We start from the raw sequence: 25,079 nt of genomic DNA, 5'->3' as shown, positions 1-25,079 counted from the left end.
ATTCCTCCACAAATGAGGAAACACACCTTACAATTTTTTCAGAGGCCTCAAAATTCCCGTTTTCCCCCCAATGTTTATTTTTGAGAGAGAGAGCGCGTGCGCATGCGAGATGGGGAGGGGCAGAGAGAGAGAGGGGAAGACCCAGAATCGAAGCAGGCTCCAGTCTCTGAGCTGTCAGCACATAGCCTGATGCAGGGCTCAAACCCACAAACCGCGAGATCAAAGTTGGACACTTCACCGACTGAGCCACCCAGGTGCCCTGAGCCTCCAAATTCCTAATTCGGAATTAGGCTTTACGTTAGATGCTTAAGAGATGCCTACACAGCATAAGGGATCAAACAGCCTTGTAGGGTCAGCCCTTCTGGTCTTCAGGCCTAGGGCCTCAGCTGTCCCCTAATACCTCGGGGTTCGCCAGGCTGGGGAAGCAATGGGGACTCTTTCCCTCCAGGGTGGTAATGGGACCAGCTGGTGAGAGGGCAAAAAGAGACCCTGATGCCACCAAGCTGTGCCTGATGCCGCCCAGGGCACAGAAAGCACATGGAGCCCAGCCAGACTAGGTGTCGCAGACCCATTCTGAAGCCACTTAATCCAGGTCCAAGTTCTGGGCCAGTCCTACTACCTCGTCACTGCATGACCTCTCTGACTGTAACTTTCCTGAGTCCCAATCTCCCGGAAAACGACAGAAGAGACTTCCTTTTCCATTGCTATGGGGGGTAAGATGATGATGAAAAGTGCCTGTCACATAATAGGTGCTCAGGAAACGGGAACTATTACGAATATGTGATTATTCCAGGGGGAAGGAGGTGGCCTCCAGCTCGGCTTCCAGGGTTTAGTTGGGTTCTTTGGTGGATGATGCCAGGGAAGGGTGGTCCACGGTGGCTCTGTGTGGGAAATGGGAGCTCTCAGGGCACCTGGGAAAACAGCAGGAAGAGAACTTCCAGGTCAGGAATCAGGGCTCTTTAGCAAAGAGGTAGGTGATGGGCAGAGAAGGAGTGCAGAGTCACTTTGGGAAAGTTTTGGGGTCCTGGGTGAGGATTTAGGCTCTGCCCCGGAGGCACCAGGGAGCCACCTTTTCGGGGCATTGGTAGTGGGGGAGGGGGCGGCTGGCTGCTGGCTGGGAGGGCGTGGATTAGAATGGACAGCGGGGATAGTTTCAGATATGAAGCCATCTCAAACCCTGCCTAAACTCCCTGGCAGAACCAGCTATATAATTTGTGGGGCCAAGTGCAAAATGGAAATGTGGGGCCCCTTGTTACAAAATTATTAAGAATTTCTGGCGTGGGGCTTCGTGAAGCCTGGAGGCCTCTGTGACTGCCCGAGTCGAACACACGTGAAGTCATCCCTGCTCCCCGGAATAAAGGGGAGGCCAACTGTCTAGCCAGCCGGCCACCCACCAGTCTGTTTTACGCATCTCTCTGTGCCTTTCTCTATCACTATTTCACTCTCCATTCAGCAGACAGGCCCCAGCCTGGGAACTGACACGGGCACAGATACAGGTAAGAGGGTGAGAAGCCCGAGGTCTGCTGGGTCAGATGTGAGCCTTTCCCTTCAAGACCAGTACCCTGAGCCGGGGCTGCGACAGGTTTGTAAAGCTGAGCCTTGCCTGGTGGATTGACCCTGGAATCCCCCCACCTACCTGACTTAGGCTCAGTCTGGGGGAGTGGAGAAGCTGTCAGGTCACAGCCTTTCAGTTCTACTTCCCAAGAAGCAAGCAACAAGGATTTGAAACAGCTTCGGAAGCCTGGCAGGGGCTAAGGGCAGAGTGGGATGGGGCTTCTGGGGTCACTGAGCTGCTCCCTCGCCTTCCCCTTCACTTATATAAAAGGAATTTATGGCCAGAATGGAGAAGTGACATGATCGGAGCTCCATGGTCCACAAAACTACCCTGGGGGTTGTTTTACCCCTCATGGAAATGGCATTTCCTCTTTAGCCCAAACTCTGCCCTGTGACCTCACACGGGGGAGAACGGGGGCTGAGTGAGCCTGGGATGACGGAATTGGATGGAGACGACACAGCACACATCCGGCTCACAGGCCCGGGCTCAGTGCTATCACCGGTGATCTGTACGACTTGAGGTACATCCCTCCCCTCCTCTGGGCCTCAGTTTCCTACCCATAGAATAAGCAAGTTGACCCAGGTGACCCCCAGAGTCCTTTTCGTCTCTGACCTTCAAGAACCGACTCCCTGGCTCTGTTGCTCCCACTTCCCAAGTACAACTGTTTCCATCACAGGGCGGAGAAGCTGGTACCTCTGGCAGATGAAAGGGTTTTGGGCACCTGAGACATCAAATAGCTCTGATCTGAAGCAAGGAGAAGAGATGGTGTTGATGCAGCTAAAGTAATACACTTTGATTTTCAGCCTCCTGCACTAGGCTGGGGGCAGGGTGCCCCAGAAAGCATCTGGGAAGTGGTGGGGGGGTGGGTCCTGGGGCAAGGGCCTGGGGCTTCTGGAAGCCCTTTTGCCTGTGGGCTCTGAGTCTGAAATCTTGGGAGAGTCTTAAGGTGACTCTTACACCGTAAGCAACAGGTATGTAAATTCCTCACCCCCTCCCACCCAGAGGTGGGTCGTGGGTCCCACATCCATTCCCTCGCGTCTGGACCCCGTCATTGTTCCATCCACCACTGGGCCAAAGCCCTTCTTCCTCTTGAAATCAGAGCAGATGAGATTTGAAAAATGAGCACTGGAGCAGCCCAAAGGGTCACAGCACCCACACATCCACACCCCAACACGCACACCTCCCTACCCCTCCTTCCTCTGTATCCCGGGAAGATGGGCACACGGGCTCTACAGGCACATGGCCTCGGAGCTCCCTGAGAAACTGTGTGCATTAACGGGCTGCTCTGACTGTAGAAAGTTCCTCCTCTTTATTGCAGGTTACAGTTTTCCATTAGTGGCCATCGATCCTGACCTCTTTCTGTAACGGGTAGAGAAAGGGTAAGAAAAACCCCTTTCACTGTGAAGTTAAATATGCATGATGCCTGAGTACACAGCAGAGCTTGAGTGGCTGCCAATCTGGGCTGGCGTGGCTTGGAATCCTGGAATTGTTTGGGGCCTGGAAGGAGCTCAGAGATCATCTTGTTCAACCTCCTGGTCTTACTTATGGGAAAACTGAGGCCCAGAGAAGGCCTGACTCACGCACGGTCACACAGAATGGGTTCCAGGGTCTGATGACCACCTCTGGAACGCTGAGGGGCCTCCGCAGCGACGGCACATTCTCAGAGTTTGTGCTGGGTCCCCAGGGGTGGCCGAGGCCCCACCCAGCCTCTCCTCTTCAGCTCTGGAGCTGCAAACACCCTGATGCAAATCCCAGCTCTGTCGCTTCATAGCTGTGGGAGGCTGGGCAACTGACTTAACCTCTCTGGGCAGTGCCTCATCCGTAAAACAGAGAGAGTGTCTATCTGCTCCTTGAGGCTGCTGTGATGATTAAATTAGTTTGGCAAATATTTATTAAGCGCTTTCTGAATGCTGGGCCTGTTCGAAGCCCCAAGGAACACAGTAGTGAACTTCACAGTAATGGATGGGAGGCACATTGGAAAAGCTCAGGAATTGCTGGTCTCTCTTATACCATCCTGCCCATGCTGTTTCCCAGCTGAGGTGCTATGAACTCTGCCCTGGGGGGATGAAGGGTGAAGGAAGGCCTATGGAAAACAGTAGAGGATGATCTCCCCCCATTCCAAGAGCCCACTACCCACAGCATTCTGAAACATGTGCAAGGAAGTCAGGTGGGCATGAAGGGCATTTCAGGGAAGTCTAGGGACCCTCTCATTCCCCCCTCCCTCTCCATCACACTTAGTAGCCCAATCGGAGCAAAGTGCCAAGTCCCCTCCTTCCGTCCGGAAGGCAGCTGGTCCCAGAGCCAGACTGTGCCTGGAAGATGGAAGTGGGCCTTTAGAATACCCGCGGTATCCAGGTCCCTTCCGCTGGCATTGCCCTTTGTGGATCACAGACTGATTTCACCACCAAGTCCTGTGCAAGAGGCAGGGAGAGCAGCCACCCTCTCTTAGCCATTGGCATTAGGTCCAGCCCTGTAAAGCGCAAGCGCCTTACCTATATCACACTCACAGAGCCTACGTACCTCCCTGCTGCTCACAGAGGAGGGGACTGATGCCCAGACAGACACAGGGTCACACAGCCAGCCAGGAGCCAGCTAGGGATTCATGCACGCTTGCCCGATGCCCAAACCTGATGTTGTTTTATGCGTGGTGCCCACTGCCTTCTGGATATGGATGCAGCCCAGAAAAAGGACATGGGGACCCGAAAGTGGCTACACAGTGGACTTGAGTCGAGCCAGGACAAACGCCAGGTCTCCTGACTCTGAATCTACGGTGCTTTCCGCCGTCGCACATCTGTGGGCAATTACAAGTCTCAGCTCTTCTTCCCACAGAGGAGGGGGGGCTGCCTGATCACCGCTGAAGGGAAGGTGCTGACCAGATGGTCCCCTTCCTCACTTAGGACCAGGCCAGGGTCTGTGGGGGGGACCTGGGAGCAGGTGGGGCCTGAAGCTGAGTTTAACGACCGCAGAAGGTGCCCAAGCCAGGAGCGGCCCGTGTGGGAGGATGGAGACTGTCTGCTTTCTGACCTGGGGCTCCCTGGGTAGCAAAGGGTTACATCTTTGGTTTCGAGCAGACCTGGGTCTAAGTACCACCTCTACTAACTGTGTGACACTGGGAAAGTCACATAGTCCCTCTGAGCCGTGGTTTCCTTGTCTGCAAAATAGGGATAACAACGATACCGATTCCTAAGACCTGGTATGTGAGGTGCCAGGCTCTGTGTCCGGCCCAGTGCAAGCCCTCCTTGACAGTGACCAACACGGCCCTCCCTCCTGAGCCCAGTGGATTTAGGGCCTCTTATATGAGGTCCCCTCTACGTGACTTCAGATATCTCACTAGAGGCCTCTGTGCCCTCTGGAACTGCAGAAGCAGGCAAGGACACTCCTCCGTGTTTGACCTAGAAAAATGCAGTCTGGAGGGACTACATGAGGCTCCGAAGGGCACCAGAGGGAAGGCAGGGGCCTGGCTCTGGTCTCGCATTTGGGAACAGAAGATCTTCGGCGGAGCCCCTTCTCTCTTCCCCAGCACATTTTCTCAGCTTCACTGACCGCCGGCGGAATGACGGGGACAGAGCCCAAGATGGGGAAACCTGGGGCCGAATGATCTCCGATGTGCACACAGAGCACAAACAGGAAGAGAAAGCCACGCAACAAGGCAAAGGGCATGGCAAGCACTTGGAAGACAGAAGAACCCGGGAAGACTGCCCGGAGGAGGTGAAGTAGGCAAGGTCCTTGAAGGAAAATGGAGGTGATGAGGAAGGGCATTCTCATAGGCAGGATTGTGTGTTCTGAACTCTGGGATCTCACTGACACAAGGCCCAAGTTTGGAGAAATGAGGCAGGGGGTCTATTATCTGCCGGAGCTCTGCCACTTACTAGCAGTGCAATTCAGCTTTGTAGCTGCTGTGAACCTCATGCGTACAACCAACATAAAATCCATCCCTGCCTCCAGAACTGCTGGTGAGTTCCGTGAGATCATGCTCATAAAGCACTCCACACGGTCCTGGCATGCAGTAAGTGCCAATCAATGGCAGCTACTATTAGGAGTTGGGGGGGCTTTCTATAGGGGAGAATCAAAGAAGGAATCGTGATCGGATTCATGTTTTAGGATGGAGTGGAAGCGGTGTCAGGAAGGAGGGAGACAGCAAGGCGGCCCGAGTCCAGAGGGAAGGGCCCAGTGACTGACCCCCTTCTTTACAGAGGAGCCCCCACATCTGACGGCCGGTCCCAGCCCCCCAGCCCCACAGCCCCAGCTGCGTGACTGTGACCACGAGCCTTGCCACAGCCCCCTTGCCTTCGCACTTTCCCAGCCACTGGGGGCTTGGAAGGACATCTTAGGAATCTGGAAAATTTGCAAATCCATTTAAATCCGAAGAGGTTGCCTGGCGGCTGACTGGCCTAGAGCCAGACAGATTCTTAAGGACAAGGCTTGGGCCCAGAGACAGGGGCCAGGGCTCTGAGGTCCCCTATCCGCGTACCCTGCTTGCCACCTCCCAGTTCCCCTCTCCCGCTTCTTCCAGCTTGCCCCAGCTCGCCCCGGCCCCCTCGGGCGGTGCTAGGTTTTGGAGGCCCTCCGTCTTTGGCACCCAGAGACCTCTGGGGTTCATTCAATGAAGGCAGGGGGCGGCGGCAGGGCTGTGGAGACGGGGCCACTCACCCCAAAAGCAGCCTGAGCAGGAGAGGAGAGAACTGGCTTCTCCAGCCCTGACGTGGCCCACAGCCTCCCGGCCTCCTCCCATCTGGTTTTGTTAAAAATATTTTCCACTTTTTGACCTACCCAAGAAGGCACAGACTGGAGCAAGGGGACAGGACAAGGGGGTGGGAATCCCCCTTCTCCCAGCACTTACCTTGCTGCTGATGCCTGCGGGTGTGGGCACAGTCCTGAGCTCTGGGCAGCCACCCCCTCCAGGAAGTCCTCCTCACTGACCTCTCATTAACAGAAAGACTTTGCGGGACCCCAAATGGGGCAAGCGCCGAGTAGGGGAGCAGGGACGACAGCTGCCGTCTCTGGGAGCCTCGGGAGAACGGAAGGGAGGAGGGGGCTGCAGGGGTGAGGGCGGCCTCAATCCCAAAGCATCCTGCTGGAGGAGCAGGGTGGCCAGGAGGGCCGCCCCGGGTCTGGCCCTCGGTGTGGCAGGGCACAGTGCTGCCCCGCGCCGCTGGTCAGAGGGGGCCCGGCTCTCTCCTGGCCGTCCTCCTCGTCTCTGCCTCCAACTTGTTCACAGAGGGCTCCTGCGTCCCAGACGGGATGGGCAGGGACTGCGGGCGCTGGCAGCCCCGGGAGCTCACACCACTGTGGGCTTCCCTGCCCCTCCCCCACTTTGGGGGAAAGGCTGAAGGGCCGCCTCTGATTGGCTCAGCCGGGAGAAGGGGGGCCAGGGGGCGGGGAAGGTGGACGCGTGTGTCTGTTTTCAATTTCAGTTTCTTCCCCCCTCTCTTTCTTTTCCCCCAAGTTTCTTGTTTTTCTTCCTCGTTTCCCTCTGCCTGCTCCCTCCGTCGCCTGCTCTCTCAGGATGTGAGGGGATGTTTAGAAATTCCGCAGCCCACGCCAACCGCTGAGTCACTTTTATTAAAAAGTGGCCTGGCCCCACTTGCCTGATGCCTTGCCCTGGTACCTGGGACAGGGTCCTTTCTCTGTGCCTCAGTTTCCCCATCTATAAAGGCAACTCTGATAACCTATATGATCGATTCAGTCCACATCCATCTATTGAAAAGCCATGCTGATGGGGTACCTGAGTGGCTCAATGGGTTGAGCATCCCACTTTGACTTGGGCTCAGGTCATGATCTCCCCTTCGGTGATTTCGAGCCCCATATGGGGCTCGCTGATGTCAGCTTGTCAGCTCACAGAGCACACTGTGGATCCTCTGCTCCCCTCTCTCTGCCCCTCCCCTTCTTGTGCTCTTCCATAAATAAATATTTAAAAAAAAAAAAAAAAAGCAAGTTAAGCACCAACTAAGTCCTAGACATAGTGCTGGGTTTTGGGAATGCAGTAGTGAGTAGGACACAGTCTCTGACTTCAGGGTGGCCCAGGCTAGTGGGAGAGACGGGGATGCACAGGCCGGTACCCCAAAGAAGGGCATTTAGAGGGGCAGCTCACTGAGGCTCTTTGATTATCAGTCACTTTTCAGAAGAAGAAACCCAAGGCCCAAGCATGAATTGGTAGAGAAGGAAAGAGACCTGCCCAGTGTCACCCAGTATAGCTCAGAGTTCCAGACGTATTCCTGCTTATCATCTCACAGCCCCTGGAGGACCAGGAGAGGATTATTTCCCCTCTTTATAGACGATGAAATGGAAGCCCAGAGAAGTGAAATGAGCTGGCTGAGCTCACACCGCAACGGCAGAACAAGAGTGGAATCAGCCCTCCTGGGCTACAGGATGAAACAGACACAGGTGATCTGACCCCAGTGGAAGGCCCATCCTGCCTGCTTCCCAGGCTCTCCCTTCCCCTGCCTCTCATTCAGCCACTCAACAGGTATTTCCGAGTACCTGCTAAGGTTCCATTTCCAGCTTCTTGCCCTCCCTCCCCTACTGGGGTCTGCCAAGGCTCCTCCAAAACTGGCTGCATCTTTGGTTCTCCCTACTTAGTCCCCCCTCATTTCCTCAGGCCACAAGATGTCTCTAGTCACAGACTCCTGTCTCTTAGATGCCCAAGGGCATCATTTTAAAAGGGTGTAGAGGGGCACTTGCGCGGCTCAGTCAGTTGAGCAGCCAGCTCTTGATTCCAGCTCAGGTCATGATCTCTCGGTTCGTGGACTCCAGCCCCACAAGTGTCATCGCAGAGCCTGCTTGGGATTCTCTCTCTTCCTATCTCTGCCCCTCCCCTGCTCTCTCTGTGTCTCTCAAAATAAATAAATAATTTTAAAAAGTGAAATAAATAAATACATACATACATACATAAAAGAGTTTAGAGAGTTTAGTTGAGTCGTCCTCTGCCCGCTGTATACATTGGGGAAACTAAGTCCCAGAAGGGAAAAGAAAGGTGTCCCAGGTCACACAGGTAGAGTCTGACTCTGCCCAGGGCTCCTTCCTTCCTACCCTCTGCCCCTCTGTCTACCCCCTTCTCCTGGGGGCCCCTGTTCATGGGGCAGGGGTGTTTGCCCAAGCTGGGATTTCATGCCAACCACAATAGCACATCTTGAGGTCATTTCTTGGTCTTATCTGAGTGAAGATTGCCCAACATCCGAGCATCTGCGCTGGGCCGCACAGAGGGAAAAGAATTCTCATATGGGCCCTAAGCCATAGCGTGCAAGCTGTGAGAGATTCCAAAGAAAGGGGCTCTGGCCCAGCTTGATAGCAGTGGGGCCATAGGGGATGCCAGTGGGACTCCAAAGATCACAGGGTCAGGCCTACACTGGGATTTATGCCCCAAGACTCTATGAATCCTTACAACTCCTAGCATTTGACTTGGCCAATCACCTCCAAAGCTTTGCCTTCATTGATGAGACCAGACAGTTCGGGGGCTGGGTGAAGGGGGTGGGGGTGAGGTCTGGGAGCAAGGAAGCATTTCAGCCCCTAATCCCCACCCTCTCCCCAAACAAGTCCAGGAATGTGGAGATCCAGCTGTGGACTTGATTTGTGGCCTTGGATAGATACTTTTTCCTCTCTGAGCCTCAGTTTCCCCATTTGTACATAAGAGGGTTGAACTCCTTGTGCTGGAAGGCCCTTGGGATGCTCTGTTTACAAGTGTCTTAGGTTGGACTCTGGTTAGGGAGAGGAGGCTGGTGGGCCCCAGGGCGAGGGGACAGCTGGGGGCCAGAGATGCAGCACAGAGGGGAGGGGGTGGCTGGTGGTGGTTCCCCCGGGAAGCTGGCGGCGGCCGGTTTCCGGCCAGCCCAGCCGTCCGGCTGGCCCATCTGGAATCACTTAGCCCCTACCATCATTAACCCTTGGCAGGCACCAGGGCTGCTGTGCCTCCTCTCAGCTGAGATGGGGCTGGGGGGCCAGAGCCACATGGAACACCACGGGGCACTCACCAAGGGCTGGACCGTTGAGGCAGAGGAGTCGTGATGGACAGGGCAGATTCTAGAGCCAGAGACAGAACTGGGCTCAAATCCCAGCTTCTGCAATTCCAAGCTGCATGATCTTGAACAAGTGGCTTAAACTCCTGAGCCTCAGTTTCTTCCTCTGGCAAATAGAGCTAATTTAAGGAATGATTTGAAAGATTGTTGCAATGTCTGATGCTCTTAAAGAACTCAGTACAGCATCTGTAAGTGTGATTTTGGAAATATTGTTTCCCTCATTCCAGCTGCGGCTCCTGTGTGCTCCTGGGCCCAGCTGGTCCTTCTCTGGGCCTCAGTTTCTCCCGTGTGCTCTGAAGGGGTGGGCAGTGGGCAGTACCCTTGAGCGGTGTAGCACTGTCAAGCTGGGGTAGTCAGCACAGCCCCCATCCACCATGGACAGGACGGCCATGAATAGTCTCCCACCCGCCCGGATGCTGAGAGCCCGGTCCAGCCTGGGACGATGCTTATGGGGAAAGGCTGGGCCGATAGCGGGCAGGCAGAGCATGGACTAAGGGGAATCCTGCCTCAGGTGGAGTGAGCGGGGTGCAGAGGGAGAAGGGGAGCTCTGGGCCTGGGATTCAGTGCTTCTTCACCCCGCTGCATGGGGTCACGCTCAAGGATTAAGAGCCTGAGCTCTGACATTGGAAATTCCAGCTCAGCTCTACCACCTCCTTAGCTGTGTGACCTTGGACAAGTTAAGTTACCTGAGCTCTCTGAGACTCAGTGTTTTCAGCCGTGAGATGGGGATACATGTGGCTACCTCAGAGTCGTTGAGAAGCTTGCATGAGTGATGCACCAGGTGTTTTATGCAAGGACTGGAGCAGAGCGAGAAAGCCTCACTAAGGGTAACAACTCTCCGGCGTCTCCTCCGGGAGCTGCAGCCGCAGAAGTCCATCACCAGGGCCACAGGGATCCAAATGCTCATTTTACAGCCCAGATGACTGAGGCCAGTGCCCGGAAAGTTGACTGAGCAAGGCTTTGTAATGCATAAGACCAGGACTGGAAGGGATGCTTTTTGTCCAGACTCAGGCCCAAGCTCTCCCCTGAAGGAGGGAACCGGGCTGAACTGAACCCCCCTCCTCAGACCCCCCCTCCCCCCTTCCCCGCCCACGCTTGTCAGAGCCGGAAGCCGCAGCTCTCAGTGGGGCAGGGGGAGGGGGGCCCGGAAAGGGCGCCTGAGTGGGAGAATTCCCACTAGGCCAGCTCAGCACTCACTCAGGCAGGGCCAGCAGCCACCACATCTGGCTCTCCCACGCTCCCAGCGCTGCCCCCCTCCAGCTCCCCAGGCCCGGGGTGAGGAAGCAGCACACATGTCCCAGGCATCAGCACGGTCAACTTGGATGTCAGGGCCTGAAGTGTCCTGAGAGTGTGTCCATAGCACAGGCATGGAAACCGAGGTCTAGAGGGTGGAGAAGACTTGTCTGAGGTTAGCAGAGAGACAAAGGCCCCGGAATGCAGGACGCCTGACCCCCCGCCCGGTGTCCTTCCTCCCTGCATACACTGAGCAGGCAGATCCTCGTACCTGCAGCTGGGGACCCTGAATAGGGGTACAGTGGGGAATGCCTCTTCCCCTCCTGGGCACTCAACATGGTGGCTGTCTGGTTGGGCAGAAGAACCAAGGGGGGATTTCGGGCCACATTCCCACCCTAGATTCCTAGGGAATGATTTGAAAGACTGTCGCAATTTGTGATGCACTTAAAAGACTCAGTACATGTGCTGCTCTCACTGGACCAGACTATAGTGACCAAAGCCTGACAGGGTCGCAGGAGATAGGGCTTCGGGACCCTGCCTGCCTCGCTTGGCCTCTCCCAGGCTCCAGCTGACCTCAGTCTCAGTGCCCCGGAAATCAAGGGTGTGCCCTGGTACACACAGATGGTTCAAGGATCCTCAGAACAGCAGGGCCCTCAGACGCCACATATGTCCCCCTCACTGGACACACTGGGTCCCAGAGAAGGCTGGAGCCTGCAGGAGGGCACATAGCAAGACTGGAACAGTGTCTGACCCCCAGGCTGCGCTGTCCCTCTTACCATTTAGCCACATGATAGAAATTAATTGAGCACCTACTATGGGCCCCGCCCTCCTAGGGCTCACAAGCAAACACCAAAGAAACCACAAATCAGTAATATCAAATTGTGATTAGTGTAATGAAAAAGATGAATTAACAGAGGGGGCTTTTGTTTAGGCAGAGTAAGGCTTCTCTGGGAAAGAAATACTTCAACTGAAGTATGAAGTGAAGAGGCCACACACAACACAAGAGTGGGAACAGCGTTCTAGGCAGAGGGAACAGCATATGCAAAAACTTGGAAGCCAAAAAGAGTTTGGGGTGTTTGACCAGAAGGAAAAAAACGGTTGAGGCACAAAGAAGAGACATGGTGGGGTCGAGGCTGGAGAGGAAGCCAGGGGCCAGGCCTCTTGTGGGCTCAAAAGGAGCCTGGTTTTATCTTGAGGGGCAGGAGGGCCAGTGCGCGGTTTTACACAGTGACTGATGAGATCAGGTCACTGTGGGGCACTCTGGAGGATGGGCTAACAAAAACAACAGCAAGGGGCTAGTACCGAGGTTGTTGTAGTCGACAACGGACTCACTGGCCCCCCTCCAGCACTAGATTGTTCCGAGAGACTGTGGGAATGCACCTTATAGGGAGTTAGGACTTGTGGACCCCTGGCTCCCACTGACTCAGGGAGTGACCTTCCTTTCCTTCCCTGGCTGCTGTATCTCCCTTGAACAAAGGGTCAGATGCGCTGCTCCTTCGGATGAGGCTATTCTGCCCCCAGGGCTTTGGTTCCAGCATACCTTCTTCTCCCTAAGTGGCTATGAGCTGGAGGACTGCCTCCCTTCCCCACACGGGGCAGGAGGAGAGTCAGTGAGTCTGATTGCCCGGGACCAGGCAGCCTGAGAGCCTTCCAGTAGTACCCCTCACAGCCAGCAGGTGACGCCCCAGCCTCTGGAGGATGAGAGGAAAAGGTGCTGGAGGGGGAGGTGGGGAGAGGGCTGCAGAAGGAAAGGACTTGTCACAGGAGCCCCAGCAACCACCCGCGAGCCTCACATCTGCCCCCTGGAGATGGGCAGGGCAGGAATTGCCATCCCTACTTTCACCTCCAAAATAGCTCAGACTGGGTGGCTCCGCTGGTCAAGCGTCCCAACTTCTGCTCAGGTCATGATCTCACGTTGGTGAGTTCAAGCCCGCATCAGGCTCTCTGCTGTTGGCACAGAACCTGTTTTGGGTTCTCTGTCTCCCTCTCTCTCTCTCTGCCCCTCCCCTGCTTGCTCTCTCTCTCTCAAAAATAAAATAAACATTTAAAAAAGAAAAAGAAAAAAAAACAGCTCAGACAGGGAGAGTTCCTTGCCCAAGGTCACGGAGTGAGTCACGGCCCTTGGGCTGCAGTCTGGATAAGCCAAGAGCTAGCCCACCAGCTTCTCTTAAGCAATCCATGTCCAACAGAAAGCCCAGCCCAGAACCCTTCCTCTTCCACGGCCATAACCCTGTTTAGAAACCAAGTTATCACCAACCAAGTTATCACCAAGATCTTTACGAGGCCATGTCTCTGCGCCCCACCTCGCGAGGCTGTGGTCAGGTATGTGAGAGTAGCCCAGAGGGAAGAGGGGCCACCAGGAAGCTAGCGGCAAGAAGGGGTCCAATAAATAGCCGCCCCCGAGATAGGGGCTGTCAGAGGAAGAGGCAGTGATGCGGTGGACGGGGGCTTCCCACACACAGTCCCAGTACCATGCCGGACCACTGTCTGAGCCGACCTGTCCCCAATGTGCAGACGGGGACACTGAGGCCCAGGGAGGCATATGCTCCGGGTCACATGACGGCTAAGGGGGCTAACGTGGGGCGGGACCTGCCATTTCAGATTCCCGGCCTGGGACTTTTGAACAGGGTTACAGTGTTCTCAGGAGGGGGGAGCAGGGTGTCCCATCAGGGCTGTCTCGGGGCTCTGGTTGGAGGGGTCCACCTAAAGGTGACGGTAACGGGAGAGCTGAGGCTTTTTTGCATGAGCCAGAGGAGGAAGAGGAAGCAGATATTTGTATAAGCAAAACCCCGGGTTTAGGAGAGAGACACACGCAGCGCACTATCTTCCCGGGCTGGCTTGCCTGGAGCGGAAAGGAAAACTTCCAGAGAGGCCATGGACCTGCTGTGTGGCCTCGGGGACGGTGACTTCACTTCTCTGAGCTCCAGCTGGTTCATCTGCAAGGTGGGGGTAACAAGACCCTACCTCACCCTCCCTGAAATAATACCTGCAAATGCCTTAGCCTGCTGCCTGGCACTTAGTGAATGCTCACTAAATAGTGGCACCATTGTCATACTGCCATGGCATTATTGCTCCAGCACCAGGTGAGGGGTCAAACCCTGCATTCTCAGAGACAGGATGCAGGGACACTGAGCCGACGGTCAGAAGACCTGGTTCTATCTCCATCCAGTGGACCCTGACCTGCCGTGGGAACTTGGCAAAAATCCCTTCTTTCTTTAAAGGCTTCTCGGCCTCAGTTAACCTATCTGTAAAATGAGTAGGTTGGCTTTCCATGGTCGGCGTGCTATGAAATCTATGTTGTCCTTACTCTCCTGCTCTAGGTGAGGGGGTGGCTTTTGGAGGGTCAGCAGGGCTGGGCTGAGGACCCCTTGGGCACTCTGGTTGGGCAGCGAGAAAGGCCAGTGCGGTCAGGAGACCCAGTCTCTGTGGCCCTGTGCCTGTGTGACCTTGCCTAGATACCTGGACCTCTCTGTACTTCCTCATCCAGCAAATGGGGCCAGTGTGCTTTGCCCCACCCCTTCCCAACGCCCAGGGTTCAGGAAAGAGCAGGCCCAGGGTAAGGTGGAAAGAGAGGTCTACCCTCCGGAGGCGTCGGTGGAACAGAAGGCCCACCCCAACCTCCGCCCTGGGAGAGGACAACGCTGACGGATCATGAGGCAGTTGGGATGACTCCCCCAGGCCTCAGGGCTCCCTGGTCTTGATCAGGGAAACAGTCCCCACTCTGCCTGCGAGGCCGTCATCTCTCAGCCACCACCCAAGTCCTGGGCACCGTCTTCATCATTTCTGGACACTGCCTGGCTTCCCTGCTCCTCGTACCAAGATGTAACTTCACCTTTATCTGTGATTATTTGATTCATACATGCTTCTTCCCCGTCTCCCCCCCACCAGACTGTGAAAACCCCAAGGGCAGGGCCTTAATACCAGAATACATATTTGTCAAATGAATGAACTCACGAACAAATGAATTCCTAAACCTACTCCCGATCTCTGTGCTTTCCATGCAGGTCTGATTTAGCACATTGTTGGAATTAGAGGGCACCCAGAAAGCACCGACCTTCCTGCCCTCCCCCAACCCGCAGCACCCGTGACCAGAGACCTCCAGCAGTCACTTGCATACCTCCTGTGATAATGAGCTCACTCTCTATTTGCTGACAGCCCATTTCATAATGGACGGTCCTTTAGGGGGCACTCTATTATGGATGAGTGGAATCCTGTGTCTGTCTATGCCTACAACTTTCTCCCTCAGGTCCCAGGTCTGCCCTGCACCCCTCCCCAAACTCAGAACCTCAAGTCCCATTCTGGATTTTCTCTTCCTGTCCGAGCAATCCTGCTTTCGTCAACTCAGAGAGGAGAACCCAGCCCTCTTGGGCTTTTTCTCCTTTCTCTGTATACTTGCCAATTTCTTAGTGACCCCTCGAAAGAGAAATTCACCAACACGTCCCCTCCCTGACCTGGGAAAGGGAGCCTTTCCTGCAGAGGCGACCCTGTACTTATCCATATCACTGACAACCCCGGGTGGCCTCCTTTCCCCGTGCTGTTGCATAAACTTGGGCTTGGCCCCTTTCCTTTCTGCGCACCCCTGCTGCCACCTGCACATTGGAAAGAGCAACTCTGATCAGGAAGGCGGGCCCTGGGCTTACCGTCCCCAATTCTGTTATCGTGCCCGATGGAACCCCAGATGTACCAGATTCTGACCAGCTCCGGCTTCGGGTGGGTCACCTGTACAGTCACACAGGCCCCAGTGTTTAGAAGGGCCCCGTGCGCGGTTGAATTCTCTCCTGTCTTGAAATTCTTAATGATTTTTAACACGGGACCTCACATTGTCATTTTGCACTGGACCCTATAAATTATATCCAGATCCTGACACATCTGTCTGTCTAGCACTGAAATGATGCCTACCTGCCCTGGCTAACTAATGTGGGGACCCAAGGGAGGGACAGGTGGAACAGATAAGACCCTGATTCTGTCCACCTTTTGGGGGCCACACGTCTCTGCACAGTTAGGGCGTCCCCAGGAAATGCTGGAGAGTCAAACACCATCGGGGGCTTCTGTGCAGCGCACTGGCACTGGACCCTACACCCCATGGAAAGGGAACCCATCTCCCCAAGACTTCCTGACCCAGGGCCTTGTCCTCCAAATCTCTCAGCCTCACTATCCATTCCCAGCTCCTCAGCTCTTTTACACACGCCCCCTTGGGTAGCTGTGAAATGTTTACCAGTCTTTAATATGGGAGGGAAATGCATGATGCATTTAAAATACCAATGGGGCCCCAGCTATAATAAATGAACCAAAGCTTTTTGATCTTGAATCAACTGGAGAATTTTGCATACAAACTGAGTGTTAGACTCAAGAATTTGTGTTAATCTCTTTAGATGTGTTTAATGGTATATTATGTAAGAAAGTGTCGATGTGTTTTAGAGATGCATGCGGAAGTATGAGGGGTAAAATGACACGGTGTTTGCAATTTGTCTTAAGATACTTTGGCAAAAAGAGGGGAGTTGATGAAATAACTGTTACAAACTCTTGATAATGGTTGAAGCTGAGTGATGGGTTTATAGTGGTTCATTACAAATTCCACTTCTGTGTATGTTTGGAACTGCTTATTAAAATGAAGGCTGGGGGCGGGGGTGGAGGGAAGCGTTTGTTAAGAGAATTGTGAAAAATTCCCTAGAATGTCATCTTAAAGATGCCCCTCTTTAAGAACTTTCTCAAGAGAGCCAACTCGGGAAAACTCTCCAATTGTATGCAGACTCTTGTATGTGCATATGTGCATTTTCCNGAGGGAACCCTGTTTGAAGTCTGCTGGCCTCCTCACCTCTAGCTGATCACCGCGGAGTGCGCCACAGGCCCGATGTGGCTGTGTGACGCTGGCCAGGCCGGCCCCTCGGATCGCTTTGCTCCACCTGTAAACTGGGGTCACGGGTGGTCCACGCGGCCCAGGGAGGAAGGAGTGTCTGGGCCGCTAGGCCGTCAGCCTCGCAGGAGACCCACACCTAGCGATGCCTCGACGCTCGCCCGGGATGCGTCCTCCGCGCCCCCACCCCCTCCAGGCCCCGGCCCGTCCACCTCCCGCTTGGGGCGGCAATTTNGCCACCTATGGCCCCGGCCCTGCGGCCCCCGCCGCCAGCCCAGCCCCGCTGGCATTCGGGCCCCCTCCGGACTTTAGCCCGGTGCCCGCTCCCCCCGGGCCTGGCCCAAGCCTTCTGGCGCAGCCCCTCGGCGGCCCGGGCGCACCGTCCTCGCCCGGAGCGCAAAGGCGGACGCCCTACGAGTGGATGCGGCGCAGCGTGGCGGCTGGAGGCGGCGGTGGCAGCGGTAAGGACCTCTCCCTCGCCCTGCGCCTTTGGAAGGATCCCCTGGGCACCGGCAGGTGCCAGGGCGAGACCCAGTCGCCCCCTGTCTGACCCCTGTCCCGGCCCCGCAGTGGGCTCCCCGTTTGGGCCTCCCTGAACCTCTCTGGTCCTGGGGTGCTGTTGTCTCAGCTCCCCCTTCAGAATCCCAGACCACCTGAGCCTTAGTGGGCACGCCCTGTGCTTCTGTATAGATAGGGAAACTGAGACCCTTGAAAGTGACGAACTGCGCCTTGTGGTTGCCTGGCGAGACTGGAACGCAGGCCCCCAGATGTAAAGCCAGGGCTCTTTTAGCAACCCTGGTCCCCGCGGTCCTCCGTTTCCTCCAGCCCTACGCCAGCCCGGAGAGGAAGCTGCAAACCGTCCCCAGAAGGGGCGATGCGCTGCCCTTGTGAACATAGGCACCGCTTTCCTTTCCACGTCTCAGTACCCCCTTCAGTACAGGGAAGACATTGGTGGGTCATATCCTTTGGACCGAAAAAGAGCCTCCTTCGGTTAAATCGGTGTGGGGGTCCCTACCTTACCATCCCAGGGTCCTCCCTGAACTCTTGACCCCGGGGGAGGGGAAAGCAGGAGCAGTTGGGAAGGTGGCTACTGTTTGGCTCCTGAGACAGTGAACCTCCCGCCCCCAGGCAGGCCTCTCTGATCCACCCTCTTCAAAGGCAGAGGAGGGGGCAAGACAAAGGGCCGGCTTTAATGAGGGGCGGCCTGACCTCCTTTATAGGTCCCCCCTTTGTCATGTAACAGGCTGCCCCTTGGCTCAGTAGTGACTCCTGCCGGCCGGAAAGTGAACACGCTACCCCATTGTCCCGACTGTGTCTGGCCTGTCCTGACAAAGGCCACCTGGCCTTAGGGGCGGGAAGTTGGCCTGCCCACCCTTTGATGTCCAGGCCCTCCCCCCTACCTCCAGCTGGGAGGAAGCCTGGGACTTCCCCCACCTCCTCTCTCTCTTCACCCCCATGTCCCCACACACACACTCCTCACTGGCCGAGGCAGATGTTGGGCAGGTCTGGCTATAATTGTAGTGCCTTCTCGGGAGGCCCAGGGACACAGAAGCCCCGATCAGCCTCCAGAGGCCTCCGAGGACTGGGAGGGGGCGGGGAGTGCCCCAGCTGTGCCACTCATCTGTGTGACCTTGGCTAAATACTGACAACTAACCTTTACGGAACGCTTGCTAACGGACCAGGCACAGCCTCAGACCTTACCTGCATGAACCCACTTAATTCTTAACAACATTATTGTAGGTACTATTATCAACCCCATTTTTAAGATGAAAAATCTATGACCCAGAGAGGTTAAATCCTTACGCAAGGCCATTTAACCAGGAAATGGTGGGGCTAGGACCTGACGCTGGCCCACTGACCACCCGGCCTGTGTTCTAATCCTCTAAACAACACCTTCTCTCATTAGTCATCTTTCCTGGGTCTCAGTTTTACCATCTGTGACCTGATAGGGAAGGTCTCGTACCTTTGGTTTGGTTATAGAGGGGCCCTTTCAGAAAAATCTGGTGGCAAATACAAATCTCCCTAGACAAAAAGTGCCGCCTGATTCAGTTGACAATTTGAGGGATTCTAGAAGCTCCAAAAGGATTTCTCCATTGACCCTGGTTGAGAACCCAGCATTAGGTTAAATGAGAGGAGGTGTCTGGGGCCACTGACCCTCCCCCCCCATTCTGTGTCTGTTCCCTGGAGAAAGAAGCCGGCTTTTCCTGCTCCTCTGTTCCAGTTGCTGCTTCCTCCTGATCAGGCAGCTTTGGAGATGGGTGGCGAGGCGGTGGGGGGCGGGGAGAGGGGCAGGGGGTCCAGATGGAAGAGGATTTCTGCAGGAGAGAGGACTTGGAGAGGGTGCACCAGTGGGGGTCAGAGGACAGGTGCGAGGCCTGGGGGCACTTTCAGGCTGTGTGATTTGGGGCAAGTCACCTTTCCTCTTTGGGCAGAGGAGCTGCGTGCGAACCCCGTCCCAGCCTCTGGTCCCAAAAGTCATCTGAAAACTGTGTCCCCCAGGCAGACAGGGGGCCTTGCTGTAAGTCTGCCCAAAGCCAAGACACCGTTCCCGTGTTTACTCCCAGGAAGTAGGAAGAGAGGGCCAGGGGAGGTTTGCAGGCTCCAGAGGAAAGTGGCCACCCCAGAAGGCAGGTGAGACTTATTCTGCTGAGGGCACAGCATCTCCAGCTTTCTAGAAGCTAGAAGCTGTTGCCTGTCTGCCCAGGAGCATCTGACCAGCACTACTGAGATTAAGATGGGGCAGGATTGGAATGGGGTTCCAGATCCTCCCTGAGAGAGAGGCCAAGCCCCACCCCCACCCTCACCGTGGCCTCAGTTTCTCCTTCTGAGCCATGAAGACCCCGGGGCTCCAGGGTGTTGCCTGTGTGATGCTGCTGTCTAGGATAGCAAAGGGAAGGTCGGTACCTGCCAGCACACCCCCCCTCAAACGTTGCCAGCCCTTCCCCTCCTCTCCTGCACCTGGGCTTCTAGCACTCCAGAACATCCGAACTGGACAGCTGGAGACCAGACAGGGTTGGAGAACCAAAGCCCAGGGTCCTTAAGAAATTTACTAGCTTCACACAAGTGGAGGCTGCACTGGAATAGATGTCGGAGGAATCTGTTAAAATTTCCCCAATGGTTTCCGGTTGGGAAATCTATCTCCCCTGAAGTCTACAAGGCTGTAGAGCATTGGCCCCTGGCCCCTGCCTGCCTCCCCCACCTCGTCCCAGGTACTTACTCTGTCCTTGGCCACAAAGCCCTAGACGCTCCAGCCTTCTCTTAGTTTCTCAGATGTGCCGTGTCCCACCACCGGACCTGTGCATAGGCTGTTCCCTCTTCCTGGAGACTCCTTTGCCCTACCTCTTTGCAGGCCTAGCTCCTTCTCACCCTTCAGGTCTTAGCTTAATGGTCAGTCCTCAGAGAGGTCCTCCCTGATGTCCCAAGGAAGGCTCCCCCGTACACGCTGGTCATCTTCGCCATGTTTCATTCAGAGCGCTAACCCCCTGTGTGTGTAAGTGTGGTCCGTTTCCCCACCTGCCACAGTAAACGCCCCGTGAGGTCCAGAGCCGCGTCCATTTGAGCCATCCCTACATTCCAGATACCATCCCAGTGCATGGCGTTTAGTAGGGGCGCAGTACATTTTGTTGAATAGAAGGAACAGGACAAGTGTGAGGAACAGTAGTAAGAGAGCTCTGAGCGAAGAGGGAGACATGAGATCTTGGCGTTGACGCGTTCCTGACGGCCCCAGCCCCGGAGATGGGACCGCGACGAGCTGACCGAGCTCGTGCCTGTGGTGGAAGCCTGGTCGCCGCCCTCTCCCTCTTGGGACGGTACTCCAGCCTCAGCGAGGAGTTGGCTGAGCTGAGGCTGGGACTGCCACCTCAGCCTGGTCCCAGGGAGGGACGGTGAGAGCTGGAAAGATGAGGGAGAGGCTGTTGGGCTCCATTCCGTAATCAACATGTTAACCAGTTCAGAGCGATTGCTGTCACTTGACCGAGGCCAGGATAGGAAAGGACTACAAGCGTCTAGTCTGTGGTCTTCCCCGTTTGCACATATAAATACCAGCTTTGTCATTAAGAGGGTTATACGTCGTCCTCTGTCAAAGGCTCAGCATCTGTTCCTCGTGAATAAATAGTACTTCCCAGGTTGGTGGCCTACGGGGTGGCTGATGTCCCACACAGCCAGGGAGATGCTCACGGTGATCATGAGGCTGTGGCAGCAGGGTTTAGGTCTGAGTCCAGCCCCTTCAGGTTTCAGATGGAGAAACTGAGGCCCAACGAGGGGATGAACCCTCTTCTCCCCACCACGTTCCAGATCCTCTTTCTTGGCCCATTGCCACAGCCACCAGCGTGGCCTCTCACCTTCCGCCTCTCTCTGACACCCCAGCTGTCTTTGCAACCATTCATTACCAGATTTACCTTTGCGAGGCACATCTCCTGATCAAGAGCATTCCACGGCTCCCCACTGCCTTTGGACTTGCCGTTTTGTTATACGCCATTTTGTTGCTGTCAAATCCAGCCCTATTTCTGTGGCATTCAGTGCCCTCTTGAGAGGGCTATTGAAGCCACTCTCTCACTGGTTTGTCTAGATACAGAAATGCCTACTGGGGGGTGGCTTGCAGCTGGGCTTCAGAGCCTCAGGCCTGGGACTGCATTTCTGTTAGAAGCTGCATGGCCTCAGGCAAGTTACCTTGGATCACTTCTCTGAACCTCAGTTTCTTCCACTATAACATTAGGATAATAACAGGATTGTACCTTGAAGCAATGATGCCCATCAAGCCCAGCCCCTGTGCTTGGCATACAGTAGGTGCTTAGTATATCAGTGCCTATGACCGCCTCTGCCTGTTCTTAGCAGGTGCCCGGAAACACACATCTCACATTCCCTGCCTCTCCAGTCTGGCTCCTTCAACCTAAATTACCCACCCTTCCCTCCTTCATCTTCACCAGTTCAAATGCTGTGACTTCACTGCCACTGCCACCTCCTCTAGAAAGTCCTCTTTGGTTTCCTCCCCTCCAAGCACTACATCACCCTTGTTTCAACAGCATTTACCACTATCTTGTTTACCCCTTCCGTCTCCCCCAAGGACTGGTCAGGGTCAGCCCCATCCTTTCACCATGCCTGCCCATGGCCGGAGCTCATGATGAAGCTGATAATCCCCACATTGGTTGCATCCCCACCTAATGTGCCAGGCAGTGTGCCAAGAACCTTGCATGGGTTTTCTCACTTAAGCTTCGTAACAACCCTAAGAGGTGTGAGGATCTATTATTAGCCTCATTTTACAGATAGAGTTAATGGGGCTCAGAGAGGGTAAGGAACCTGCTGAAGCTCTACAGCCTAAGGAGCATCTATCAAATAAAGCAACATGCTCAGCAGCCCCAGACCCCTTCTCCTGTGCGTCCCAGCCCAGGTGGGGAAAGGAGGCTGGTCAGGGAGGAGCTGGAAGACGCTGATGGGGGAGGGTGGGCACAGCAGGGCCAGGCTGTTTAAAATTGGTTCTCTAGGCAGAAGCTGCATTTGACACCTCGTCTCTCAGATGTAGCTGGGAAGGGGAATGACCCAGTTAGAAGGTGGCAGAAGGCTTTTTTTGGTTGGGTGTTTTTTCCCCTCCTGCTTTGGCCGATATTGCTGCTGAGAGCTTAGGAAATCATTCTGAAGGTCCAAAACGGCTTTGTGAGCTGTAGGGGCTGGCTTGTCGGTAGGAAGTGATCTTAATGTGCTGGCCCTCCAATTTCTGTCCTGGAGCTCCTGGGATTTGGAAACAACGTTTGCATCTGGAGTCAACATGAGTTAACATGCTGAACCCTCCCCGAGCCACACCTCAGCCCTCAAGCTTGGAGGGGTGCACAGAGAGGGAGCAGACATTAGTGGAAGCCAAGATTGGCCCTTCAAGTTCAACACCTTCCTGGGATTTCCCATTGCTTTTGCAACTAAATTCAAAGCCCTCACCCCAAGGCTCAGAGCTCTCCCGGTCTCTCCAGCCTCACCGTGTGCCTCTCCCATTCATTCATTTATTCATTCAGGCAGGCAGACTGGGGACTCTGGCCAGAAAGGCAGGCTGGGGATTCTCAGGGAGCTGGCACTGTCTGCCCTTTACTCTGCTGCTCTCTGCGACAGGGCCTTTGCACATGCTGTTCTCTCTTTCTGGAACATTCCTCTCATTGATATAGAAACCGCCTCAACCATCAGGTCTTGATTTAAATATCACTTCCTCCAAGAGACCCCCCCCCGCCACCAAAATAACTGAAGGCGGTACCCCCACCCTCTACCCCTGCAACTNAAGGCTCAGAGCTCTCCCGGTCTCTCCAGCCTCACCGTGTGCCTCTCCCATTCATTCAGGCAGGCAGACTGGGGACTCTGGCCAGAAAGGCAGGCTGGGGATTCTCAGGGAGCTGGCACTGTCTGCCCTTTACTCTGCTGCTCTCTGCGACAGGGCCTTTGCACATGCTGTTCTCTCTTTCTGGAACATTCCTCTCATTGATATAGAAACCGCCTCAACCATCAGGTCTTGATTTAAATATCACTTCCTCCAAGAGACCCCCCCCCGCCACCAAAATAACTGAAGGCGGTACCCCCACCCTCTACCCCTGCAACTTAATCTGGCTCTCAGCTCTATGCTTACTTTCCTTCATGCTTATCCAAGCTTGTTATTATTTTGTTTGTTTTTAATCTGCCTCCCTCCTGTGAAAGAGGGGAAGGAATGATTTAACAAATAAATCCTGAGTATCTACCATGGTAATAATGACATGAACCAGCACCTACTAAGTACTCGGCAAGTGCTTAGCATTTTCTCAAATGCAGGTATTTCTGACCCTAGAACTGCACATTTCTGCATTAGATTAGTGGCTTTGGTAAGGCTCTGGGAGCAGGGGAGCTGGACGGAAGGACTGAGGTTGAGCTGACTAGTTGATGGGTTGGCTGTGGGAGCCCCAGGTGCCTCTTGGGCTTTTTGCCTGAGTATCTGGAGGGTGGTAGCCATTTGCCAAGATGAGGAAGATCAAGGAGCAGTCGATTTGAGTTGTATCTTCAACAAAGATTCATCCGGTACTCACTGCATGTCAGGCACCGTTGTGGGGCTGTGTGAGCAAGATGGCATGGTCCCTACCCTCACGGAGCAGACCGGGAACAAGTCACTGAGGGGAGGGGACTTGCAAAGGCCACCCCGTGAGCTAGGGAAGGGCAGGAGCCTAGAGCCCCTCCCTGCATCCCCCCCACCCCCAGAATGTGTGACCTAGGAACCCAGGCCTGCAGATAATTGGGCAGGGACTTGATTTCCAGGGTGACCCGGGGAAGGGTAAGGCTGGAACGTGCACTTGGACATGGCTCAGAGAGGCCTCCAGCTGTTCAGGCCTGGGGGAAGCCTCGAAGGGCCACAGTCGCTGTTTGCTAGTCTTACAAGGGCTGTTCTGGGTCAAGGGCACCCCTTATTTTTTGGGTGCCCCTGTGGAAAAACCTGGGGAAAATACAAGCGGGCTGTAGATGTAAGAGCAGGCTGCTTTGCAGACAGGACGAGCACAGTCTGCTTAGGATGTGATGCAGCTGTGGGCATCTGGCCCGAGGGAGGGTTTTGGTCTAGGAGGGCTGTCCAGTGGAACTTTCTGTGATGGAGAAAGTGCTCTCTATCTCTCCTGTCTAGGATGCTAACTGAAACTAGCTGCATGTGTCTGTCAGGCACTTGAAATATGGCTCGTGAGGCTAAAGAGGTGAATTCTTAATTCTATTTAGTTATTTTAAATGTAAGTAGGGGCTTCCGAGTGGCTCAGTCAGTTGAGCGTCTGACTTCGGCTCAGGTCATGATCTCATGGTTCGTGGGTTTGAGCCCCATGTCGGGCTCTGTGCTGACAGCTCAGAGCCTGGAGCCTGCTTCGCATTCTGTGTCTCCCTCACTCTCTTCCCCGCCCCCCCCACCCTTGCTCACACACACTCGCTTTCAAAAATGAATAAATGGTATAAAAAAATTAAAAAATTAAGTAGCTCCGTGTGGCTAGTAGCTGTCATATAAAAAGGCACAGGAAAACTGCTCCTGAGAGTTCCTAGAATCTCTAGCTCATCCATTCCCGACAAGCTCCTTATTCTCCACCGAGGAGCCTCTCCCACTTCTGTCTCTGCACTCAGCTTCAGCTTCATCATTGACTAGATTGTATCAAGGATTGCCTCGTTCAATAGGTTCTCACCCCTGATCTCCACAACTACGGTGTATCGAGGAGGAATTCATGTCCTCAGTGTGCAGCTATATACGTGGGATCCAGAGAGGTTCGGTGCCTTGCCTGGGTTCACATCGCCGGCCTGCGGCCAGGTGGGAGTACAGCAGACAGGTCCACTTGACCCTGAACTTTCTGTCCTCCTCACTGCCTCCTGCAGCCCCGCCAGGCCCCGTGCCTCCATGGAGAAAACAGGGCAGGGGACGACACCAGGGTGGTCTGGGAGGAGCAGGTGCAGGGCCAGCTGC

General features: G+C 54.9%; 2 protein-coding genes across 2 annotated transcripts in view; one reads left to right on the top strand and one right to left on the bottom strand.

Moving 5' to 3' along the window:
• The window catches only part of PDGFRB (platelet derived growth factor receptor beta), a 37,595-nt gene extending 30,810 nt beyond the window's left edge, over nt 1-6,785 (bottom strand). The window contains exon 1 of the mRNA XM_077769014.1: nt 6,396-6,785. The gene's annotated coding sequence lies outside the window, so the exon portion shown is untranslated. The remainder of the gene's footprint in view (nt 1-6,395) is intronic.
• Nucleotides 6,786-16,799: 10,014 nt separating this feature from the next.
• The window catches only part of CDX1 (caudal type homeobox 1), a 15,846-nt gene continuing 7,566 nt past the window's right edge, over nt 16,800-25,079 (top strand). Inside the window, exon 1 of the mRNA XM_077769054.1 lies at nt 16,800-17,115. Coding sequence (XP_077625180.1) covers nt 16,800-17,115 — 316 coding nt within the window. The remainder of the gene's footprint in view (nt 17,116-25,079) is intronic.

The sequence above is a fragment of the Crocuta crocuta genome, unplaced genomic scaffold (assembly GCF_008692635.1).
Source record: "Crocuta crocuta isolate KB4526 unplaced genomic scaffold, BGI_CrCroc_1.0 scaffold340, whole genome shotgun sequence".
In the NCBI taxonomy this organism is placed as follows: Eukaryota; Metazoa; Chordata; class Mammalia; order Carnivora; family Hyaenidae; genus Crocuta; species Crocuta crocuta.
The sequence above is the reverse complement of the archived record's forward strand: the minus strand, read 5'-3'. Positions and strand labels throughout refer to the sequence as shown.